Raw genomic sequence first — 22,876 nt, 5'->3', positions numbered from 1 at the left:
TCAAATATATAAATTTTAGCTTTTACAAGCTTTTATCAAGATTGCTATAGCTACCTTTTCATCTTGTTTTTGGATCAATGTATTTTTTAACAAAATATATTGTTCTTCCCTCCCGACCCTTTTTGAGATAGAAGAAGACTGGTGACTAGCCCTCGACTGTCCGCCGCCATCTTGGATGTGCGGCTTTTCACGCGACGTGTAAAATGTTTCGTGTTAGGGGAAAACCGGCGCATTTAACGGGACTGAAACATGCCTATAAGCCACTAGCTGGTTATAAGGTATTCTGCATATAAATCTCTTAAATCTAGTTTGTTTCTTTGAATTGGTTATCCTTACATCGCATCTTGAAGTTGCATCATCAAATCCGTCGACGGACGTCTAGAAATTGTTTCTTATTGTTTCTCTTTGTACTCTAACTTGTTTTTATGTCCTAATTTAAGCCCACCAATGCTTCTCTGAACATAAAGAAATTTGCGTCTTCATCCACCACACCTAAAAAGTAAGTGTAATAAAAACCCAGATAACCCAGCTGTTTTCTTGTTTTGCCTTGCTATGTCAGTGTCATGCTGCTATTAGTACTACTGCGTACTACTACGTTATAGTTTTGTTAGGCGAGGTAACACTATACATACTCAGGGCACAGCCATTGTTGTATCATAGATGTGGCCTTGAAAAATAAGCAGGTATAGCTGTTTCCTAGTATGTTAGGGGAGGGGGGAGATGGAGGGGTTGGTGTAAGCACAGGGTCATGTAAAAAATTAATAATGAACAGAAAATACCAAGCCTCTGTGCCTTGTCATATTATACTGACAAAGCTTTGAAGGTTAAGTGCTCATTCCAGATGGCTCGTTGTCTTGGGTATTATTATTTTTAGTTGTACAAATTGGATACTGAGGGGTAGGGGCTTTGAATTTATTTTATCTCCTGAAGGTGGGTTGGGCTTGTGTCTGTTTAGTTCAGGGCCAGACAGTTCAGACAGAACTTCTGTAAAAATTCAATGTTTGATGAGTTTGAAAATAGTGTTCAGCTTATAGAAGAATGCTTTGTTGGTATTTGGAAAAGGTGTCTACACTGTTAGAGAGTACTGTATTTGGGCATTTCTTGATCACTATGGCTATCCAATTAAGATAAGCTGTTTTTGTTTTGTGACTTCAGTCACCTTTGAATCAATCCTTAGTTTGTGTTTACCACTCCTCTCAATGCTCATCAGCACAGATACACTGATTGATTATGGCATTTCTATTGAAGGTCAAATTCCTCAGGCTTGAAAATAGCCACAGGGATTACACTGCTGTGTGGTGGTGGATTAGTTGGCGGTGCTGCCCTCTACAACTACAATGCAGATTTCAGAAACTATGTCAACAAAAGCCTGCCAATTATTGAGACTTTCAATTTAGCTCTTGGTCCTGTAACCAATAACAATAACAGTGACATTAGCACATACGAAGAAGAGAAGTTCTCAAAAGCAGAGACTGGTCCAATGAAGCCAATTATTGATATCAAGAAACCCACAGACATTAAACCTTCTCCAGCAACCAAGGTACACACTGCTTACAGTAGTATACAACTATTTTGATTAATGTTGAACCACCTAACAGTGCATGACTTATCATGTTTCAAGGGCCATCAGCCATTAAATAAGAATACACTGTAGTTATATGTGATTTTGATATAAAAGAGTCATCATATAGTACATAATTCAGTAAAAACCTGCAGGTTTTTCAATTTGCCTCAAAGTGCAATGGTTTTTACCATACCAGCTGCTATTTGCTATATACTTTTGTGTGCACACCATTATGTATATACATAGTTTGCTATAGCTCAACAAGTTTCTTAGATTAGAAGTGATACAGTTGAATCACTCTAGATTTCTTTGGGAATGCCAAAAATATTGCCATCACTAACATAGCAGCAACAGGGGTGGGGCTCCTTTGCTCACAAATGCAGACAAAGCTCTGTTCATTCCCTTTCATTTCAACCCTGTGTGGGTTTGTTTCCCTTTCTGAACCATTGCCTTTTAGGATGCAGTAAAAGTCACAGGGAAAGAAGGAAAGCAGACTGCTCCCCTGTCCTCCCTTGATCAAGCCTATGTATCTTCCTTGGACCTTGACATTGCAAAAGTTGTTGAGGAGGAGGTTGAGCATATGAAACCTATTGCTATCCCTACCCCTCCCCCTCCTGCACCAAATCTGGACCTCAAGAAGGCCCCTGCCCTGCGTGATCCATCAGCTACTGTGAGCGCATTTGACCATGCAGGGGTTTCATCTGCTGATTTGGACATTGCAAGAAGTAAGACAGATAAGTCCAAAGACGCACAGAGAGAACAAGTTGTTGAAGTCACATCAACACAATTGCTACCAGGTATAAACATTTCGAACTCTGTATGATTGTATTTGCATGACTAGATGCTCCACTGGTAGTGGAAATTGTTTAAAAAGTTGTGAGTTTGAATTCAGCTCAGCAGTGGAGTACCCTTGCAAAAAGTATGGTTTCCCATCCAAGTGGAGTAGAAAAAGCTCTTAGCTGCTTGGCGCTATAAAATCAAGCTAATTGACTGGTCCTGTGGTCCTCGGTTGATTAGAGAGTTTTTACTCATTTCTATGATTATATTTGCTATATATGCAAACCTGAGAATGTTATGTGCAATATACTATGACCATACTGTATACCTTTACATCTGATTGACCAAAGCTAGAATGCAGTTAAGCAAATGCTGACAGTTTGCAAAACACTTAGATAACACTTAGAGAAGTCCTCACTGTGTTGGATCTCTGTCCTTTCATTTCTAATGATTATGTCTATTTGTTAGGTCACGGACCAACCCCATCTAAGGAACTAAGCAAAGAAGATGTCACCCTTTCCAAGCCAATAGATACCGGTCTCACAGACCATGAGGTAGAATCCATGGTAGAGCAAACCGCCATGGAAGTCCTTATCCAAGAAGGCCTTCAGACCCTACGGAAAAGGGGACAGGAAGCTATTGCTGCCCAACACAAGGCAACCGAGGCTGTCTTGCACCATACAGACCAACTAAAGCATGCACTGGAAGATGTCGAGGTTGTAAGCATGAAGGACTTGAGCAAAACTATCCTGTCTTCCCAGAAAGAAGCAGAGGATGCCATCACTGGTGCTCAAGAAGCTCAGGTAAAAGTCAACGAAGAGGTTGAGAAGTTCCATATCCTTATCAAAGAAGCAGAAACAGCTGGAGCCAAGGAAGCTGGGGTGAGAGCATCTGAAGAGGCTGCAAAGGTCAGTTATGGTGTCCTGAATGCCACGGCAGAGTTACAGAAGGCTAAGGCACAGGACATGGTGCTAGGAGAGTATCAGAAGTTTTTTGATGAGAGCAGAGCGGTGCTTAGGAAGGAACTGGAAGAAGTCATGCCTGGTGCTGCTATGTCTGACAAGGAGCAGAAAGCAAAGGGGGGGAGTCAAGAGATGGCCAGGTATGTATTGTATACATATAGAAGGGATATCTAGAGAGATAAGCTAGATGGTCTGTATTAACTTTGTGGAAACAGTGAATTAAATCAATACAGGATTGAAGTGGTATGTTGTGGTCTCTGTGAAAGGAGAGTAGATGCGCTATTGAGTGAACAATGGCCCATTGGAAATGATGGTATAATCCCCTAAAAGTGCCTTGTGTACCTTTTTATTTTTTTTTTCAGGACAGAAACAGTGTTACTAGCCTATGCCCGCAAACGACTGGAGCATCTAAAGCAAGAACTCGCCAAACACAGACAGGAGGAGCAGAAAAGACTGCAGCAGATCCTGAGTGTCCAGAGGGAAGAGGACAACAAATTAGCGGACATTAGGCTGAAGCAGGAGAAGGACAAGATGATGGCCGAGATGGACGTTGCTCTCAGGAAAAAGGTGAGTTATCTATAGGGGTTTGTCAGTCGACACCCCAATAAAACCACAGAATCCTTTCTAAAGACACTTGAATGTCCTTCACTTTGTTATGCGAAACGATTCTACCAAGTGCTAGTTGCGACACGCTCATCTGTTTACTGACATACATAGAAAGTCCGATGAAGTGATAGTTACAGTTCATAGACATATAGTCAGTGCTTTTTAATTGCTCTGGTCTGATTGGTTCGTTTCTATCACGAAAAATCACTACCTTGTTGTGGTTCAGGAGTCGGAGATGGCTGCAGTGTTTGAGAGCGATGTTCGGCAACAACTTCGTCGACAGGCAGCGGCGTATAGTGACCACCTGGCGGAGGTGCTAAGGGTGCAAGCAGCAGAGCTTCAAGAAAGGTAAACACCTGACCTGCCGATAGAGAGACACTTGATCGTGACCAGGGCGAAAATGGCACACAAGGGGTTAAGCTCCAATCTTTCCGTATTTTTTCTCACAACCCCCGAGTGACTTCCTTATTTTAAATTCAACTATATATTTTAGCGGCCACCTCGGGACCGAGTTAAGTGGTCACTTATAATAAAGACTAGCCGCTCAATAGAGGTTCAGAATAATAGCGGTGAAGCTGATGGTATCCTTTCATTAAGAGTCGCTGCAAAGTAGCTGTTTTGCTACTTTAACGTCAAACTTGTTTACTTTAATTAAAGTAAAAGAAATAGTTGTTACAATGAATAATACATTTGTGACTGAAAAGTGATGACGCGGCAGCTAATGGAAGAGGCCGCATATTAGAGGTATAAATGTAGAAATCGATTTCCCATACCAATGTAGTTGTGTGTGTTTTTCTTTTCTTTTCATTACCGTGTTCCAGACACAGAGAAGAACTTGAAAAGAAATCGAACGAAGAACACCAAGCTTTCAACGCAAAGCTCACAGCAGCCTTTTCGCGTCTACGGGGAGTTGAATCCGCCATTGATGGACGCGCCGAGATCGAGAAAACCAACAAACGATCACAGGAGCTATGGCTAGCATGTCAAGCCCTTACATCAGCTATAGACCGAGGCTATCAGAAACGGAGACCTCTAAACCACGAAGTGAGTGCCGTGTATGATTGCTCACCCGAAGACCCGGTCGTCAACACAGTGCTGGAGGCTATCCCCCCTGAGGCGTTACAGAAGGGCGTGTACAACGAGGATAACCTGACCGCACGGTTTAACCAGGTCAGGCGCCAGTGCCGACGTGTCGCGATGGTCGGGGAGGATTCTGCGGGGCCATGGACATTCCTACTCTCTTACCTCCAATCCTTCTTCATCTTTGATAAGTTCGACCCTCGCACGGACGGTGAACTTGTGGACGCGGAGGAGTTAGACACTTTTGGGCTGCTTGCTCGCGCGGATTATTACATTAAGAGAGGGGACTTAGAACTCGGCGCGCGATTGGTCAATCAGCTGACGGGTGAGGCTCGTAAACTGGCTTATGATTGGCTGAAAGAGACCAGGATTCTCCTCGAGACTCGACAGGCGGTAAGGCTACTCTCTTCGTACGCGGCAGCCGCAGCTATGGGTGCCACGGAGTGATATTAGCACGCGCTGGTACAATCCTTGTTACTCTACCAGCAGGGGACAGATTCTAAGAGCACCCGGGTAATGCCATGTCGACATAACTTACGTGGTAAAGAGTTCACACAGTGGTGAAATAACGCCCTTGCGTTCTAACAGCAACAGTTAGATATTACAACGGAATTAAAAATAACAATAATTTGCGTGATAAAGTTGGTTTATTCACTGTATTAAATTGTGTGGGTAATTGTATTGATTATAATACACACGAGCGCGGCGTTACTCTAAATATGAATATTTACACAAGCAGTGATTTTCGCGCACTTGAAAGTTCTGCAGATTTTGATTATTACCTATTGAAGAGGAATATGTATAAACCCTGGCCAAGTTAATCGCTATGAAGTGATGGAGGTGAGATAACAAAGTCCATGTCGAGTCCTAAAAACATTGGCCAAGCATAAAAAACCCATGCTTATAGAGTCAACGCCTCGAATTCCAATGATGCATTATATGCAGAGATAGTCATCAATTTAAATATAGTTTAGACGACGTTCTTTTCCTGTACCGTTCCAAATGCATGCTCAATGATCTAGCGCTTTTTTTCTCGGCCACGAAAACCCTGCCCGGAAAATTACCGCTGAAAAAGTTTCCTAATAAGACTAGTTCTGGGGCGTGATCTGTTTTTTTTTTTTTTTTTTTTTTTCTCGGCCACGAAAACGCTGCCCGGAAAATACCGCTGAAAAAGTTTCCTAATAAGACTAGTTCTGGGGCGTGATGCCGTGATACCAGCAGAAGTCGGAATTAAAAACTGACAGAAGATGAAATCAAAATTTTTCGGACGGAATCAAAAAAGTTTCTTTTTTTCGATGTAACAAAATGGAACGTCAGAAATAATTATGTTTCTTTTTGTTCAGTACACACGAATTTTCACTTGTAAATTTAATTAAACTCAAGAAAGAATTCTTCTCAATATAGATCTGATCTCCAAGATCTTGGAGCTTATTTGCTTGCTATTGGACGATCGACTTCAGCCGTCAAACAACCACAACGACAGGGTTCTCGGGAAGATTCGGGTTGCCAGTTTTGGGGGTTCTTGGAAATGAAGTGGCAATATTTGGAATACCAGCAGGCTTTTACCGAACCCTGTCGGTAGCTGAGCAAAAACGTCGCTTTTTTCCAATAAACACGACTGGATCACAAGCAATTATTCTGGCTTCATACACTTAATATCTGGGAAGGAACGAAGGGCTTCCCTTCTCGCTCGAAACAAAAGTTGTTAATTAATTTAAATTTACAAGTTAACTTTTTTTTTTTTACACCCCGTCACTTCTACTGTAACTCTCGATCCTCAATATACACATCCGCAATATACAAACAAAGACCCTGTTGACAAACATATTCCACTTCAGTAATCCGAGTCCCACACCCCAACAGCGCAACTGATAACTCCCCTTACAAAGCAAACACACATGACGCGTTGATTTTCGTAATAAATATCAATCGCGCGTTGGGAATACATTTTGCCGTGCTCACTTGTTCTTTCTTGGACGCTTGTAGTAAAGGGAAGACGAGCTCCTTTCAATCCCCTAAACTTACTTTCGACATATAAACGTAACCTTCAATGGAGCTTACAGAAGATTCTGCATGGGAAGAGAAATTGATAAAACAGTTTTCCTCGTCGTCTTTGCTTGTGGTGGCTTTAAAGTTCACTGACTTGCACTCGGGAGTTCGTAGGCATATACCCGCACATTCCAGGATAGACGCTACTCGTAACTGCCTAAATACACAGTCTACCAAAGCTGTGCTCTCAGTCACAGAGAGAAAGGCTTCTCGTTTGTTAGGTTCTTTGCTCGGCGGTGGAGAACGCGATGAAAATTGATCGACAGTAACTGACGAGGGCGACACGAAAGATGGTGATGGAGAAATATTTGAAGAGGTTTCTAATACAGCGCTGGATAACGGTTTTGATGATGATGATGTTGACAAAGTTGATGACAATGATGAAGATGGTGCTATCGATGGAGATGCTGTCGACGATACTGTAGCTGATGACGATACCGTAGCAGACTCGTGGATTGTCATATGCCGAAGTGAAGATAGAGAAGCAGAAGGCGATGAGGCTATCAACAGATACGAAGTTGCCTCCAGCATCCCTGTGCTGCAAGGTGGCTGCGAGCAGGCCTGGGAATCATATGCAATTCTACCTGGAGGACAATTCTTCAGATCTCTGTCCATGCTGCACGAGGATCTGAACTGTTGCCCAGTCCCACAAGACACGTCGCACGAACCCCAACTGCTCCATGTCCCTGAAGCGAAGTAAGGATGCGACTCATCACAAGTAGACTAACAAACAATGGACGAGAGTGTCATGTTATTACTAACAAACAATGGACGAGGACGAGAGTGTCATGTTTATTAATAACAAATAATAGCAGGAGTGCTATGTTATTACTAACAAACAATGGACGAGGACGAGAGTGTTATGTTTATTACTAACAAATAATAGCAGGAGTGCTATGTTATTACTAACAAACAATTGACGAGAGTGTCATGTTTATTACTAACAAATAATAGCAGGAGTGCTATGTTATACTAACAAACAATGGACGAGGACGAGAGTGTTAGCAGGAGTGCTATGTTATACTAACAAACAATGGACGAGGACGAGAGTGTTAGCAGGAGTGCTATGTTATTACTAACAAACAATTGACGAGGATGAGAGTGTCATGTTTATTACTAACAAATAATAGCAGGAGTGCTATGTTATTACTAACAAACAATTGACGAGGACGACAGTGTCATGTTTATTACTAACAAATAATAGCAGGAGTGCTATGTTATACTAACAAACAATGGACGAGAGTGTCATGTTTATTACTAACAAATAATAGCAGGAGTGCTATGTTATACTAACAAACAATGGACGAGGACGAGAGTGTTAGCAGGAGTGCTATGTTATTACTAACAAACAATGGACGAGAGTGTTATGTTTATTACTAACAAATAATAGCAGGAGTGCTATGTTATTACTAACAAACAATGGACGAGAGTGTCATGTTTATTACTAACAAATAATAGCAGGAGTGCTATGTTATACTAACAAACAATGGACGAGAGTGTTATGTTTATTACTAACAAATAATAGCAGGAGTGCTATGTTATTACTAACAAACAATGGACGAGAGTGTCATGTTTATTACTAACAAATAATAGCAGGAGTGCTATGTTTATTACTAACCAACAATGGACGGGAGTGCTATGTTTATTACTAACCAACAATGGACGGGAGTGCTATGTTTATTACTAACCAACAATGGACGGGAGTGCTATGTATATTACTAACCAACAATGGACGGGAGTGCTATGTTTATTACTAACCAACAATGGACGGGAGTGCTATGTTTATTACTAACCAACAATGGACGGGAGTGCTATGTTTATTACTAACCAACAATGGACGGGAGTGCTATGTTTATTACTAACCAACAATGGACGGGAGTGCTATGTTTATTACTAACCAACAATGGACGGGAGTGCTATGTTTATTACTAACCAACAATGGACGGGAGTGTTATGTTTATTACTAACAAACAATGGACGGGAGTGCTATGTTTATTACTAACCAACAATGGACGGGAGTGTTATGTTTATTACTAACAAACAATAGAAGAGAGTGTTCTGTTTATAAATAACAAATAATGGACGGGAGTGCTATGTTTATAACTAAAACAATGAACACGGGAGTGTCAGGCCCGTAACCGGGAGGGGGTGGACGAACCCCCCCCCCCCCTACCCGGCTTGAAGGTCCGCTCAGAGTTAACAAAAATACATAACGATATACTCTGCACATCAATATGTCTTAAAATGATAAAATTATTTTAGATAATTATCTTTATTATTATCGCTATATGTTAAAAAGTACCCTATTAATAAAATTTTTAAATACAAGATAGATTGCCTAATGTAATAAGGCGATGAGAGGGGTATACCGGAAATTTGGTCCGCTGAAATGAAAAAAAAACGAACCACCCAAAATCCTGGCTACGGTCCTGAGTGTTCTGTTTCTTCATAAGAAACAATGGACGGGAGTGCTCGGTTAATTACTAACAAACAATGGACGGGAGTGCTATGTTTATTACTAACAAGCAATGGACGGGAGTGCTATGTTTATTACTGATAAACTATGGACGGAAGTGCTCAGTTTATTAATAACAAACAATGGACAGGAAAGCTCTATTATATTATTAACAAACCCCTTGTCATTACAAAAAAAAAAAAATATTTCATGCAGTACACTTTCCACATACATGTTGATAAACATAAAGCTGATCTTAAGAAGTGTTGTCCGCCTTTGTGCTGGAAAAGTCACACAATGTTAGAAATGTCTTGTTTTGTAGCAAACTATCTACTGTAACACACTTGATACTCTATACGCGCGGGAAGGGAATAAACAATGAGTCACTTGATATTTCTAGCATTGAAAATGTCCATTTTGGGGTAACTACCTTTCCGAGATGAGCTACATCGCTACTACTCAATACTCAAGCATGGTAGCACGGACATTCTGAAAGATCACAACTGAATAAACAGAGAAGTAAAAACGATCGTGAATTGGGATGTATTTTGATTGATAGTCAATCGAACAAAGCCAAGACAACTGTTACAACTGATCTTGAAAAGATTGCCCACCTAAAAAGATATTTCCAGACTTTTAGTCAATATGTGCAATATGAATTCTACTGTAACGGACGCCAGATGCTCTACATGCGCGGGAAGGGAGTAAATTATGAGTCTATTTCTAATACTGTATTGGAAATATCTCTTAAGATGAACAGCCTTTTCATAATTAGCTGTATGACAAAATTAATGTGTCCTCTTCGCTTGGAGCAATTTTTGATGCTTTGCTGTTTGCCACAACGTTTTCTATATGTTCTGTTGTTTCTGTCGCTCTTTCAATTCACCACATTCTTCTGTCTCATCCGGCTAGATTAATTGCGTATTGGTAGAGCAACATATTATTTAATTATTTGTCTAAAAAAAAAAAAACAAGAACACGTTACATGTCGCTTTGAAATGGCAGTTTTACTTTCCGAACCCGCTCGTATAGTATATATGCTATCCAAGGGGGTTTGAGGTTGCTGGTTTTTTTTTACATGGAATGGAGGCTATTTTCGCAAAATCCTTTGGTTTGCATGATTAAGTATTATATCGATTGAATTTGATGCGTTTATAATGCGGCATTTGCCTTTTCGTTGCGTCATGCTCTCTTAATCCGAGTCGGCCACTCGAATTTAACTATTTTGCGTTGCATTATTCGTGTACCTATTCCAGAATCTAACTATTCCAGAATTTAACTATTTTCGGCCACTTGAATTTAACTATTTTGCGTCGCATTATTCGTGTACCTATTCCGGAATCTAACTATTCCAGAATTTAACTATTTTCGGCCACTTGAATTTAACTATTTTGCGTCGCATTATTCGTGTACCTATTCCGGATTAAGTGCAAGAGAAATTCGACGAATATTCCAAAAAATGTCTACTCACCAGCATCTCGACATAACGAGCATGCAAGTACACACGCAAGGAGCAGCTTTGTTACGCGAGGCATCGTTGGCGTTTCTTGGCTTCCGAATTTTACTAGAGGACCATTTTACTCCTCGATTTTCAAAACGAGATCAAATGCTGCCCCCTCGGTCGGTAATAAAGTGTTCCTCTCTGGGCGATTAATGCAAATATTACTGTCATCGCTAATCTAAGTGCGCTTTTAACATAGACCAATCCCGCGTACCACGCTCAGAAAGCCTAAATTTTGTCAACTCCGGTCCACAATCATTAAAAACAGTTAATTTGTGTTTTTTGAAGTGCACAATCATTTCAACTTCACAAGACCGTAATTGGAAACGCATTCAGATGGAAATGGTCTTATATACTCTAAAAGCGATCCAAAGAGAAACTACTAGAATTCATAGACGACTTTAAAATAACTTAAATTATCGATGGCACAGACAAGCTATTATAAAACACATCCTAACTTGTGAAACAACCTCCTAGTCAAACAGAGGCATGGTACGGATATGGCCATGCTAGGATAAACAAAATTTCATAACTGCTATAAAAACCTCCCAATTAAATCTCAAGGTGCTAAGCGATGACAAATAATACCCTTTTGACGCCTAAAATACACAATATTCTTCTAACAATGTTTAGTATTTAATTAATTTTAAATATTGAAGAACTTGGAATTATATTGCTTTTATGTTGACGGCCTTGGAATTATATTATTATTTTTTTTTTTGTTTTTTTTTTTTAACACGTTAGGTGTATATGTCAACCCAAAGACAACACTCGTGGATCATCTCAAAATTAAGCGATAATATTTTCTTTTGCAATTTATTTCCCGCAACTGCAACCTGCGACATGAAGTCCAAGAAATAAAATGATAATGCTTGGTGATAAAAGAAAGAGAAACTCTGAATGCTAGCTTGCATTTCATCGCCCGAGTTTTCTAACAAACAGGTTCGAGGTGGTTGCGTTGTGGTCTACCTGTACCTTTTGCTCCCTTTTGGTTTTCATTTAGTAGAGGGAATGTCGTCTTTGTGTAATGACCAATAGTAATAAAAATATGGGTTTATTTACCGGATAAAATCATAATACAATTCGAAAATACAAAATCTTCCTATTGAGTTCTATGCCATTGACAGGCTTATACCCGTCTCATTCAATCATCAAAGCTTATTGTTCTCAGATTATAAATCCTGTTGAAAGAGGAAATACCAGTCTTAGATCTGCTGCATAGGTATCGCTCCTGTTGGAATCTAGAGACGTAAATGCTTTCTGAACAAACCTAAAGAATCATCGAAATTTCGCCAAATATATAAAAAAGGTTTCTATTAACAGTTGATTAATTGATTAATTTGTCACCCATAAGAGTCATAACAATATACTTTATAAGGGAAAAGAAAAAATCAACAGTACTTTAAATATCCCTTTAAACAATTTAAAATCGTGAAATAGGGGGAGAGTAAGTGTAAGTTCAGCTGCCGCCAAAATCGGTTTTATATGATTGATGCCGCCGGATGCTTACAAACGTCTCAAACTTAAACAATACACGCGACAAGCTTAATCCAAATCTTAAAATACATGATAGATTTGTTATTGAAGTACTTTTGTCAACTGCAATTAAAGTTTAGCGTTTTCAGAATGTCACAATACGATATGAAGGAAAAAAGAAAGAAAGAAAGAAAGAAAAATGAGAAATATGTCATAGAGAATAAGTAAATGGAAAATAGAGAGAAAAAGGCAAAATAAGAAAAGATAAACTATAAAAAGAAATTTACCCTCAAAACGCATTGCATGCCCGTTGAACATAGAGTGGGAAAGTAATAACTTTGATAAATCTGGCCTGTAATTGATAAAATAAATAGCATATATATATATATATATATAAGACTATGCAAAATGCTCATTGCGTGATGAAGAAAAAAATTATATCCACTGTAGTATGGAATACGAAAACGTAAGTATGTACTTGGATGGGCTATAAACATAGCATGTATATCAAAACGTTTAATATCCAATATCGTACGTACCTTTCGCAGTTGAGCCGAGTATTGTGTAAAAGAAGAAGATTATCGCTGCCGGTACAACTCGCAACATGCTGTTCAGAAAAAAAGCACTTCATGGACGAAAGGGATTCTAGTCACATAGTCAGTATGAAAAGTATTCGAGTCTCGGTCGAAGGCAACACTAAAATTGCTTCTGCTAAATAATTTTTGAGGCAATTCATCACTTTAAAGTCTAATAGCGGACGGCTAATAATGACCGCCCTAAACGTTTTCTCAATCTGTCAAAACAGTTTATCTTAGAGGTGCCAATTTATCAAGGAATATGATTTTCCTCCGTTTTTTTGACATGGAATAAATAAACAAATTGTGTAGTGTACAGAGGCTGATAGAACAAAGTCATTTTCGTGAATTCTGCGGTGGTGATAAGGTGTTCACTCATTGAATTACCTCTTGCTGCCTGGGGTGTTGTTATACTTAAAACCTGAAAGTGATTAAAGTTTATAAAGGCTCCCTGACAAAGCGGAACCTGTGTTTTTTTTAATCAAATTTTAGAAAATAAACCTAAAAGGTTTATCTTTGTATCCAATCTGACAAAAAAAAATATTCCAGTCATACTACACCCAGCACTTCGAAAACAAACGTAAAAACTGGGGAAGGAAAAACTCAAATAAATTTAATTTAATATTTTTTATATTGATTTTTGGGGAACTCGGCCAGACCCAGCTTAATGATTTTTTCATTCAACACAAGGAGAAAAAAAAAACTTCTAAATTAGAAACATACTTTTGCTATTGAAACAGGTTACTAAATCAAAAATCAAAAATACTATTACGACATGGCGGTATTATAACTAATGCAATACCAAAACACAGGAAGCCCAAAAGGCGATAATCAATAACCTTTTCGTTGGCGACTGTTTATAAGTAATCCAATACCACGGCACAGGAAGCCCATGTGCCCATTTTTCAATTATAACAAAAAAAGCGGCTATGCTGTTTTGATCTAAAACAGTTTAACAATCAACACACAAAGATTTTTCGTGTGGGGGCTTTTGGATATATAAAACCCTTCTCTCTTCGCGCATTTTGACGATCAATCGAGAAAAATAATATAATAATAATAATACATAAGTTTTTACATGATATTTCAAAGTGACTCAAAATGGTCACTTTGATTAAAGCCGCATTGTCACCAGTTTACTTCCGGTCGATTACATAACAAATATCCGATGATTTTTAACGGAAAACGCGAAAAATATTTCAAAATATTGAAAGCAGTGTGTTTATTGGAAGTTTCTTTGAGGATGTGATTGATAATTTACAGCATATGGCCTGTTTAATCTCGGGTTTTAATAGATACTTTTGTCTTTTAACGGTTGAGGTTTCCGTCGGACCTCCGGAAGTAAACTGGTGACAATGCGGCTTTAATAAAACTTACCCTGCATCATAATTTAGCAAATGGAGTTAATTTATGTTATTTGCTGGATTTCGAAGGATCGATTCAATTTCAAATTGGTAACAGTATCGAGGGATCTTGAATCCAATCCAATTAACGAGTTTATTGGACACTTCTCAAACTACTTATTTTTTCAATAACCGTTTTGTCCAACAGCTATGAAACAAAGGCCCAGCGTCTCCATGTCTCGTTAGCCCGTGCTGTGTCGAAAAATGAATCGGGAATGTGTTTGAGAAAGCATAGGAAAAGGCGCGTCACGCGGTCGGATTGTGTATTCTCACGTTCAGACACATAATTAGTTTTCATTTGCGATTATTTCAGTTGTATTATATGGAACAAGCATAGTATTTGAACATTTCTTACCTTATTACACTTAATTTTCGCGACGCCAATATTTCGCGATTTTGAGATGGCGATATTTCGTGACACTTTATTTTCGCGATTATCCTATTTTCGTAAAAACCAGATCATTTTGTTTTCGCGAATTCGCGATTTTGGGATAATAAAATCAAGCAAAACTGAAACAATTTGTAACAAAAAGATGCGTGGACTGAATCTAGTTTCTTAAAATTATGTAAATACAAGTCCAACTCAACCCCTTACGGTACTATATGTACATTAGATGACTAAATAGACAAGGTGTTTCCAAAAGCTTATTAAACGGCCAATATTCCCCTGAAGGCTTCTTGTGTACTCACTTGATTTTCGCGCATCCTAATTTTCGCGACACTTAATTTTCACGTCACTTCATTTTCGCGAATCTTTTAAAATCGCGAAATTCGCGAAATGAAAGTGACGCGAAAATTAAGTGATATAAGGTAATAGGAAATGGCCCACTTTTTGGCCGCCAAGGGGGCGCACCCCCCACCCCCTTGTGTACGCGCCTCAGTAAACAGAGGCTAGTCATTTATCAAGTTGACATGACTGGCGCAACCACCATTGCTTGTTAGCGTAAAAACGTTTTGTTTCCTAAATTACAGGCTAACATTCTTAAATGTACAAAAAGGCTATAGAGGGTGTCCCTAATGGAAGTTGGGTTTATGAAAGCTTCAGTAGAGAAACATGTGAAACAAAAAACACCCCTTCTTAGAATTACTTTCGGTACGAATTTGGATCTCTTTGATGACGTTTCGGAAGGAGTTACCGTGCTTAACGGCTGTAATATTTAAGTGAGAGTTGGAGTTATCGACAGGGAGCCTTACTTTTGAAGTATCCCCAGGAATTGAAGTCGTTTTTATGGAGGCTGATGTCGAGAAAAGTGTAAACAAGAAACCATCCTAATTACAGACTTACTTTCAGTAAGAATTTGATCTCTTTGATGACGGTTTCTTTCGGAAGGAGTTACTGCGCTTTGACTGCTGTTATATAGAACGCCAGGGAGGGAGTCTTACCTTTGTATCCTTTCTTCGCTTGCGACTCCACCCACGGTAGCAGGAAGATCAAGGCGAACAGCATGCTTACTTGGCTCAAGCTTTCAGGAAAACAAGACACGAAAATGAGCTCTCTACCATGACTATTCTATGCAAACTATCGAGCACGAGAAATAAGATGAACAAGAATTCTGACAAATGCCTCGATAATAATAAAAAAGTATACAACAAAATAGTATAGGTCCAGTGAAGACGTTAATCGTGGCGTCCATTCGTTATGTATACTTACGGATATATTAAAAGGTTTGTAAATTTTGGTTCTAATTAACAGAGCTTCAAGAAACTTCAAAAAAATAAAATCGACCTAAATAATAAATAAATAAATAATAAAATAAGACCTGTATGTCATGAATTAGGCATGTTAATATTAATACCTTTTTTATATATTTCAAGGACCCCAAAAAGCGATAGAAACCTCTAATTCATGAAAATTATGTTATCGATAAAAAAACATGGACACACATTTCGCCCTTAAGTCATGTGATTGAAATCCCGCCAAGTGCCATTACAACATTTGGATAAAAAGTAACCATGGATACAGAAATCGCGCTACCTGAGATGCAGCTACTTCGCAACGCGGCTAAACCCCTAAAAGATGTGCAACTAGATGTGCCTTACCCTTGTTGTCATTTTGCTCGTTGTTATGATCGAGACCGAAAGGGTTATTAAAATCGCTCCTCTAATTTATATATCATATGCCGCTACTTTTGTATTACAGCTAATCAAATTACTTTGTCGTCTTACCCTTGGTGAAATTTGTTGCAATGCAAACAAGGTATTCACACAGTCCAGTTTCACAAATTTTTCGTCAAGCAGGTGTTTCTATATCTTTTAGGAAAACCACACCCAAAGCATGCTAAATCCAACATCGCCGTTAATCAGAAAGTTTAAGTCGTCAAATGGTTGAAATATTTATTCGTCAAATGGTTGTAATATTCATTCGTCAAATGGTTTAAATATTCATTCGTCAAATGGTTGAACACGATACTCGGTCCTATCAGGACGATTGCTTAATGTTTTCGAGAACTTGAAGAGTTTAATTAACATCTGAGTATAACAGTGTTTTCTTCGCGTCACAGATATAAAAAATCCGCATGGATAAAGGACTTATAAAAAGATAGATTCTGGTGAAGAGCGAATGCTCAAAAACGTCCGCGAAACATAGACAACTTCAACCTTGTGTTGATTTAACTCCATAATATAGCTAATATCAACGAAGGAGGTTGGCCGTGCAATACATCCCTGTTACCAGAAACCAAGCTCTGGGCTGTGTACAAAAAGTGTCTAATTAAAGTGTTATTTTTTGTTAATAATTTGTGTTAAATAATGTGGCTTAAGTGCAGCGAGTGGGTTGTCAAAGAGCTTGTGAAGCCTTACCTTATGGACACATCTCATCATACGCTGCCCCGTCCAAGAAGATGAAAAGTAAACAGACTTGAGAGAACCCCCGGTTACCCCCCAGGTATTGTTCGCTTTTGATACAATTCTTTCGGTCTATTATCCGAGAATCCGATCTTTTTTTTTTTTTTTTACAGCCAATCTATTTCCCACTGTTGCAAGACACTCCAATAAGCTTCTCTAAGGTCTCTTCAAAATCAATTCAACATGGTATCATCAAACATTGGAAAATGGTAGAGCGGCTTGTTTGAGTAGAGTTGTCGAATGTATTTTCCAGTGCCGTATACGACAGGTGTAACTGTGGAAATGGCAACTGATTGAGTAAGTACGCAGCTGCTTTGTCTCCTATTATTTTTGTTCCACAAAGGAGTTCTTTTGTCTCTATTCTTCTCGTTCTTTGTGTCGAGGTGCGGATATTGTTCCTTTGCCTAATCAAATTGCAGCTTGTGAGAGCTGCGTACTGACCCACTGTTTTTCTGAAACGGAACTGCGCACCATGACAACATCACGGCACACAAATCGCAAGTGGAAAATAATCTTAACGCACAGCGGGTGTGCGTCAGAACGTCCCTTTTCATCTTTTAATACTTGACAGATTGCCATGGTGGACACATCTAAGTCGTTAATAACAATGTGCTATACGTTATTCCATTAACCTCAATGAAAAAGTTGTGTTTTGAGAAGCTAGGCCGCGATATCATGAATATAGATGAAACGAAAGCATGGGTTATGATACTGGGTGCTAAGCTATTATTTCAAATGCATTTTTCTTGGATTTTTGTTGTTGTTTTTGGAGAACAGTTGCAATGCCGTTGTCTGACACTGAAATAGATCAAACTGTGAGGGTTTAAATGAAAAAATCAATTAATACTCAAACAGGGCGTTTTTATTAAGAATAAGGCAAGCGCTTTCTCGGAATACACGAAATGTCATTATTTCTGTTTTGTTTTCTTTCTTTTGTTTACTTTTTGACCTTAAAAAGAAAATAAAATGAAAATAAGACCAATCTCCATGGGGTGAGGTAAAAAAGAAACTTTTCCCTAAAATTTTTCTTTGGCTTTATGCCGCTAAAAGCAAGCTGTGTAAATCTGTGAAATTAGAAATGATGAAAGCATGCGTTGAAAAAAAAAAAGGTCAACACAAAATTGGATTAACCTTTTGAATTGTGCAAGCGACGTAAGTGCTGATGCGCAAATCTTGGATTGTGAGGCACGACCAGGGTCAACAGGGTGTACTTATTAAGATTTAGACAAATTGTATGGAGTTCTGGTTTTCGTAGAGGGGTTCGGCTGTTTTAACTTCTGCTTCCAAAATATAGAAATAAAGTATTACAAGTTGGGGCCTGGGTTTTGCGTCGTCGGTTTCGTCCCCACAAAAAGAGAAAAAGATGCACATCACTTTGTGATACAGGCGCGTACCCAGGATTTACTGAGGGGGGAGGGGGGGGGGGTGCGCAGTCATAGGTTTTATCAGGAAAAAGCTTAGCATTTGAAGATTCGCCATAAGAAATGACCCACTTTTGGCCGCCAAAGGGAATGCGCGCGCACCTCCCCCTGTGTAGCGCCTGTGATAGCTAAAATGGTGGATACACAGGGTCACGAGGAATAAATGGTCCGGCCCGAGGTGTCAGCGGTCCCATTTTTTACTGTTGTTGAAGCGATAATAGACTAAGTATCCTACTAAACACTACACTTTGTGAGATAATAAGCCACAATAAAACAATAACCAACTTTACTACCTTGCGTTCTTTTTTTTTTTTACAATTATTATTTTTTAAATTTCAACACGAATTTCTATTTACGCAAATTTCTGAAATTCGCTAGCAACAAACCATGCGACCTACCGTGATCGCTGAGACTGTTTATCATTTACATCAAACGTAAGCAATATCAAAACTTTAAAGCCTTTTTATTCTCCACATCAATACATGGATGTCAGTGAATATATTCTGTTTTACTATATAATCTACTTTTTAAAGGAGCTCAAGCTAATAGTTTTCTAGATTATAATGTTACCAGTCAAGTTTCACATCCGAAAAATCACAAGATAACCTGACCTGGATTCGTACCCAGTTCCTCTTGGAGCCCGTACCGAGCTACTGCGTTCCTCTCATATTCCATATTTGGGTTGCAGCTCGAATATGGAATATAACAATATCAATCAAAACTTGGCTAGGGAATGTAACCAGTGACGGAGAAACAATAGTCTTCCGACTAAAATGTCAGCAGAAAAAGATGTACTGGGCCTTGGTAAATAGAGTCACTGATAATGCCAATATCGTTTGCTTCCACCAAAGACCTTTCGTATATTTCGTGCAGTTTATGTGCGATTCAAATTTGATATTGCCTTATTGACCGTATTACTACTTTATCCTAGCAAGGAAATATAGATAAAGCATAGGTATCGCTGTTTTTGCAAACTTCGTTTTTTTTTATAGATTTGGCCATATATCAAGTAAACTATATGTTACATTTTTAATAGATTGTCTCAGTATAGTTTTCGCGTTTTGTTTTAAATGCATGATGCTACGTCTTTTTTTTTTTTTTTTTTTTCAGTTCAAAACGCAATGTGACAATCTGTCGCCCATTCAGGAAATGGCGCGAGAGTAGGGTCAACATTGCTTACAAAGTGTAGCAAAATATGAAAGACATATATCAAATAAATCAAAAAGCTCAGACGCGTTAAGTTCTTATGTCTACAACTCTTATTACATAGGATAGTTGCTGACAGCAGTCAAAGCCTAGCCTCCCTAAATCTTGCCTTTGAAGCCTTCGTCAACTAGTGCGCGTTTATCCCTACAATGCTTTTGGTGTTATTTGTGCTGGGTTCGGCGATACTGAACAGAGGTCACCCCACGCGAACTTCGCCTGGTAATCTTAATGTTACGCGACCTTTGTAAAGAGGCCACCCTTAGAACAATGCAAAAAATAGCCGGGCGCTAGCTGTAAGATGATCGGAATACGGAAAATTTGATGTTTTGGACATTTTTCCTGTTAAAATAAGAACTCTTTTTTTTATAAGAACCTTTTTATAAAATAATTTTCAACATGTTATTTCATCTAATTCTGATGAACGACCCGAGGCACTTTTTTTTTCTATTAGAGTGATAAGTTTTTAAATGCAGAAGTAAATTGTGTTCATAACAGCGAACTTAAATATTATTGTTTCTTATTTGTATTATAACTACACTCTTATTTTCAGTTCTGGGCCGTTCTTATTTTCAGAGCATTTTACAGCTGAAAATGTTATAAACGATGTTCTTAAATTTTTAGTGCATATCAAAATATAATACCAAGTAAATTATTAGGAAGACAACTACACAAATGATTTAAAGCAATAATATGTAATGTTGTTATTATGAACACAATTTGATTCTGCATATCAAAGCCCATCACACTAAAAAAACAGTAGTTTGCTGCCATCTGAGCCCGGCATGTTCTAAGCATATTCTTGGTAATAGCAAATGACCATGATGTTATGGTCTCTTGGTAATAGATATTGGTATGGTTTATTAATTCTTTTTACTTACTTACTGCAACTCTCTATGAACTTTGGAATGGCCGACCCGGCTTGACGAAAGCCGTAATTCAATTTGTCGTATAGAGTTTTTAACATCAATTACATCATTGAACCAAATCAGTGCCAAGTAATAACCAAGACCGGTACTGAGAGATAAATGCCACTAACTAAGACCTATTTAATTTTACTCTATCCTCCAGTGACATGGAGCGAATGGTCGCCATGCAGCAAGTCTTGTGATGGTGGTAGATCCTCGCGGACCAAGATCTGTCAGAAAGGTGACGTGTGTACACCAGAGTCACTCCAAGGCACCGAAACGCGCGAGTGCGGACTTCAGCCCTGTAAGACGACACAGGAAACTCGAGGTGTCTTCTTCGCTTTAACAAACTTAGACTGTATCATTCCGACTGAGAGCTTCATTAAAGTGCTTGCAGTCACAGGAGCGCATCAGTGCGCAGCGGAGTGCGTTAAATTTGATGCGTGCGCAGCGGTAAATATTCGCTCTGCTTTGCCTTTTCACCTTGATAAATTGGAAGGGTCGTTTGTTTGTGAACTCGTGGCAAACAATTCACTGGAAGTTACTAGTGACGCGCCATTCGAAAGAGAAGCCGCATGTAGGACTTACAAACGTATATACTGAACAAGAAAAGTAATTGGTTGAGGGAGAAGTGAGAAAGAAGGGCTATGAAGAAGAGAGAAGAGTTTACTCCTTTCACAAAATTGTGATCAACCTGAACTGTCTTGCCAATTAATTTCACAACTAAAAAGGTTGCTGAAATTTCCCTTTAATGACAGATCCTGTGTGCAGAAACATTTGGCACTAAAAGAGATTTGTAAGGGTCCGTTGTCCTTTCCCACATCAATGTGATAATCACAGTCCCCATTTCCCAATTATTAAAACCAAAACTATGTTGTTAGAATCGAAGAAACGGTTCAATTTTTTTATCTCCATATTCATGAGTGATCTTGAGACCGAAGGAATCAATCTTTGTTTCGTATTTCAATCATGTCAATAGAAAGGCAATAGCAACACTGATTATCTTACCCTGGGTACCAGACTTCTCTCGTCCAGTGACGCTAAGCCAAAATGCCAGTGACTAGCGAAGCAGGCATTTTGGCTGAGCGTCACTGGACAAGAGACGTCTGGAGGCTTTGGTACCAAGGGTATGATTATCTTAACCATAGAAGAATAAATGAGCTATTATTCAACTTAGTCTTCTTATTTTTTCACGGAAAAAAATATTGACCTTTTTGTCGTAGCCACGAATCTCGTTAATAGCATGCCGACTCATACCTGTACTACGAACCTCCCCTCCCCTGCTGTTTCCTAGTGAATCATAATAATTGTCTAGACACACAGGGGCGGCAGTGGAAAATGTGAAGTTATCCGAGCTTGGAGACGGTTACTTCTTCCAACTGTTATATTCTCGATCTTAATGTGCTCTCTTTTTTGATTCACCAAAAGCATTCAGAGAATCCCCTAACACACACGTACCTACTACAAAAATAAAACTCCACTTTAGTACAACGTCTATAACGCAGAAAAAAATGGGGGAAAATAGAAAATTTAAGATAATACTCATAAATAAAAGATTAGTCGATACTGCTAATGATTTCCCTGTACTAAAATGATTATAAACCATGTAGCATTATGCACGGTTAGGGATAACAAACATATTAACTTGCATAGTCAACAACGCTGAGCGTTAGCTTGAACACTTCTAGTCATGTCCTATAATCAAAGTTTGACCTCAGATAAGCTTTTTAACTACCTCCTGCGGCAAGATAAAGAAAGGCGGATACAACGTAACCATAATCACTGTGTTAGGCGATTAAAAATACATTAAACACGACAATTTCTGCTTTATCGGTCGTAAGACTCGTTGCTCTAGGTGTTAGGTGTAAATCGCAATATGACTTTCCTTCAGAGTCACACTTGATGTGAATATTTTTATTTACTACTTGGGGATGTGACAAGAAAAGGATGGAAGGATTCGAGATTGAAGCCCTTGTAGTTATTTTGTATTTAACGTTACTCTATGAGTTATGTGAAGGACTTTACTTTAGTATGAGACTTTGTGAGTCTCCA

The 22,876-nt window shown here is 38.8% G+C and overlaps 3 protein-coding genes across 7 annotated transcripts; 2 read left to right on the top strand and 1 right to left on the bottom strand.

Annotated features, from left to right (window-relative positions):
• The first annotated feature begins 125 nt into the window (after positions 1-125).
• Positions 126-5,648, top strand: LOC5501959 (MICOS complex subunit MIC60). Its single transcript, XM_032370227.2, has 8 exons — positions 126-278; positions 441-499; positions 1,249-1,540; positions 2,022-2,361; positions 2,810-3,443; positions 3,666-3,870; positions 4,136-4,257; positions 4,731-5,648. The coding sequence occupies exons 1-8, from the start codon at positions 204-206 to the stop codon at positions 5,434-5,436; spliced, it is 2,433 nt and encodes an 810-aa protein (XP_032226118.1). The 5' UTR covers positions 126-203; the 3' UTR covers positions 5,437-5,648.
• LOC116609398 (putative protein TPRXL) lies at positions 5,618-17,799 on the bottom strand. Of its 5 annotated transcripts, XM_032370228.2 has the most exons (4): positions 17,248-17,799; positions 15,832-15,911; positions 13,010-13,077; positions 5,618-7,724 (listed from the first exon to the last, which is right to left on the bottom strand). In XM_032370228.2, exons 1-4 carry the CDS (start codon positions 17,266-17,268, stop codon positions 6,997-6,999), a joined length of 897 nt encoding a protein of 298 aa, XP_032226119.2. In that variant the 5' UTR covers positions 17,269-17,799; the 3' UTR covers positions 5,618-6,996. The 5 variants fall into 5 exon arrangements, with proteins under 5 accessions (XP_032226119.2, XP_032226120.2, XP_048584628.1 ...); XM_032370229.2 differs by lacking the exon at positions 13,010-13,077 and having other exon boundaries at positions 17,248-17,796; XM_048728671.1 differs by lacking the exons at positions 13,010-13,077; positions 17,248-17,799 and adding an exon at positions 16,245-17,186.
• Positions 17,800-19,954: 2,155 nt separating this feature from the next.
• On the top strand, positions 19,955-21,996 carry LOC116609400 (complement component C6-like). The gene is made up of 2 exons (XM_048728674.1): positions 19,955-20,138; positions 20,988-21,996. The coding sequence occupies exons 1-2, from the start codon at positions 20,069-20,071 to the stop codon at positions 21,425-21,427; spliced, it is 510 nt and encodes a 169-aa protein (XP_048584631.1). The 5' UTR covers positions 19,955-20,068; the 3' UTR covers positions 21,428-21,996.
• The last annotated feature ends 880 nt before the right edge of the window (positions 21,997-22,876 follow it).

Source organism: Nematostella vectensis, chromosome 6 (genome assembly GCF_932526225.1).
Source record: "Nematostella vectensis chromosome 6, jaNemVect1.1, whole genome shotgun sequence".
In the NCBI taxonomy this organism is placed as follows: domain Eukaryota; kingdom Metazoa; phylum Cnidaria; class Anthozoa; order Actiniaria; family Edwardsiidae; genus Nematostella; species Nematostella vectensis.
The sequence above is the reverse complement of the archived record's forward strand: the minus strand, read 5'-3'. Positions and strand labels throughout refer to the sequence as shown.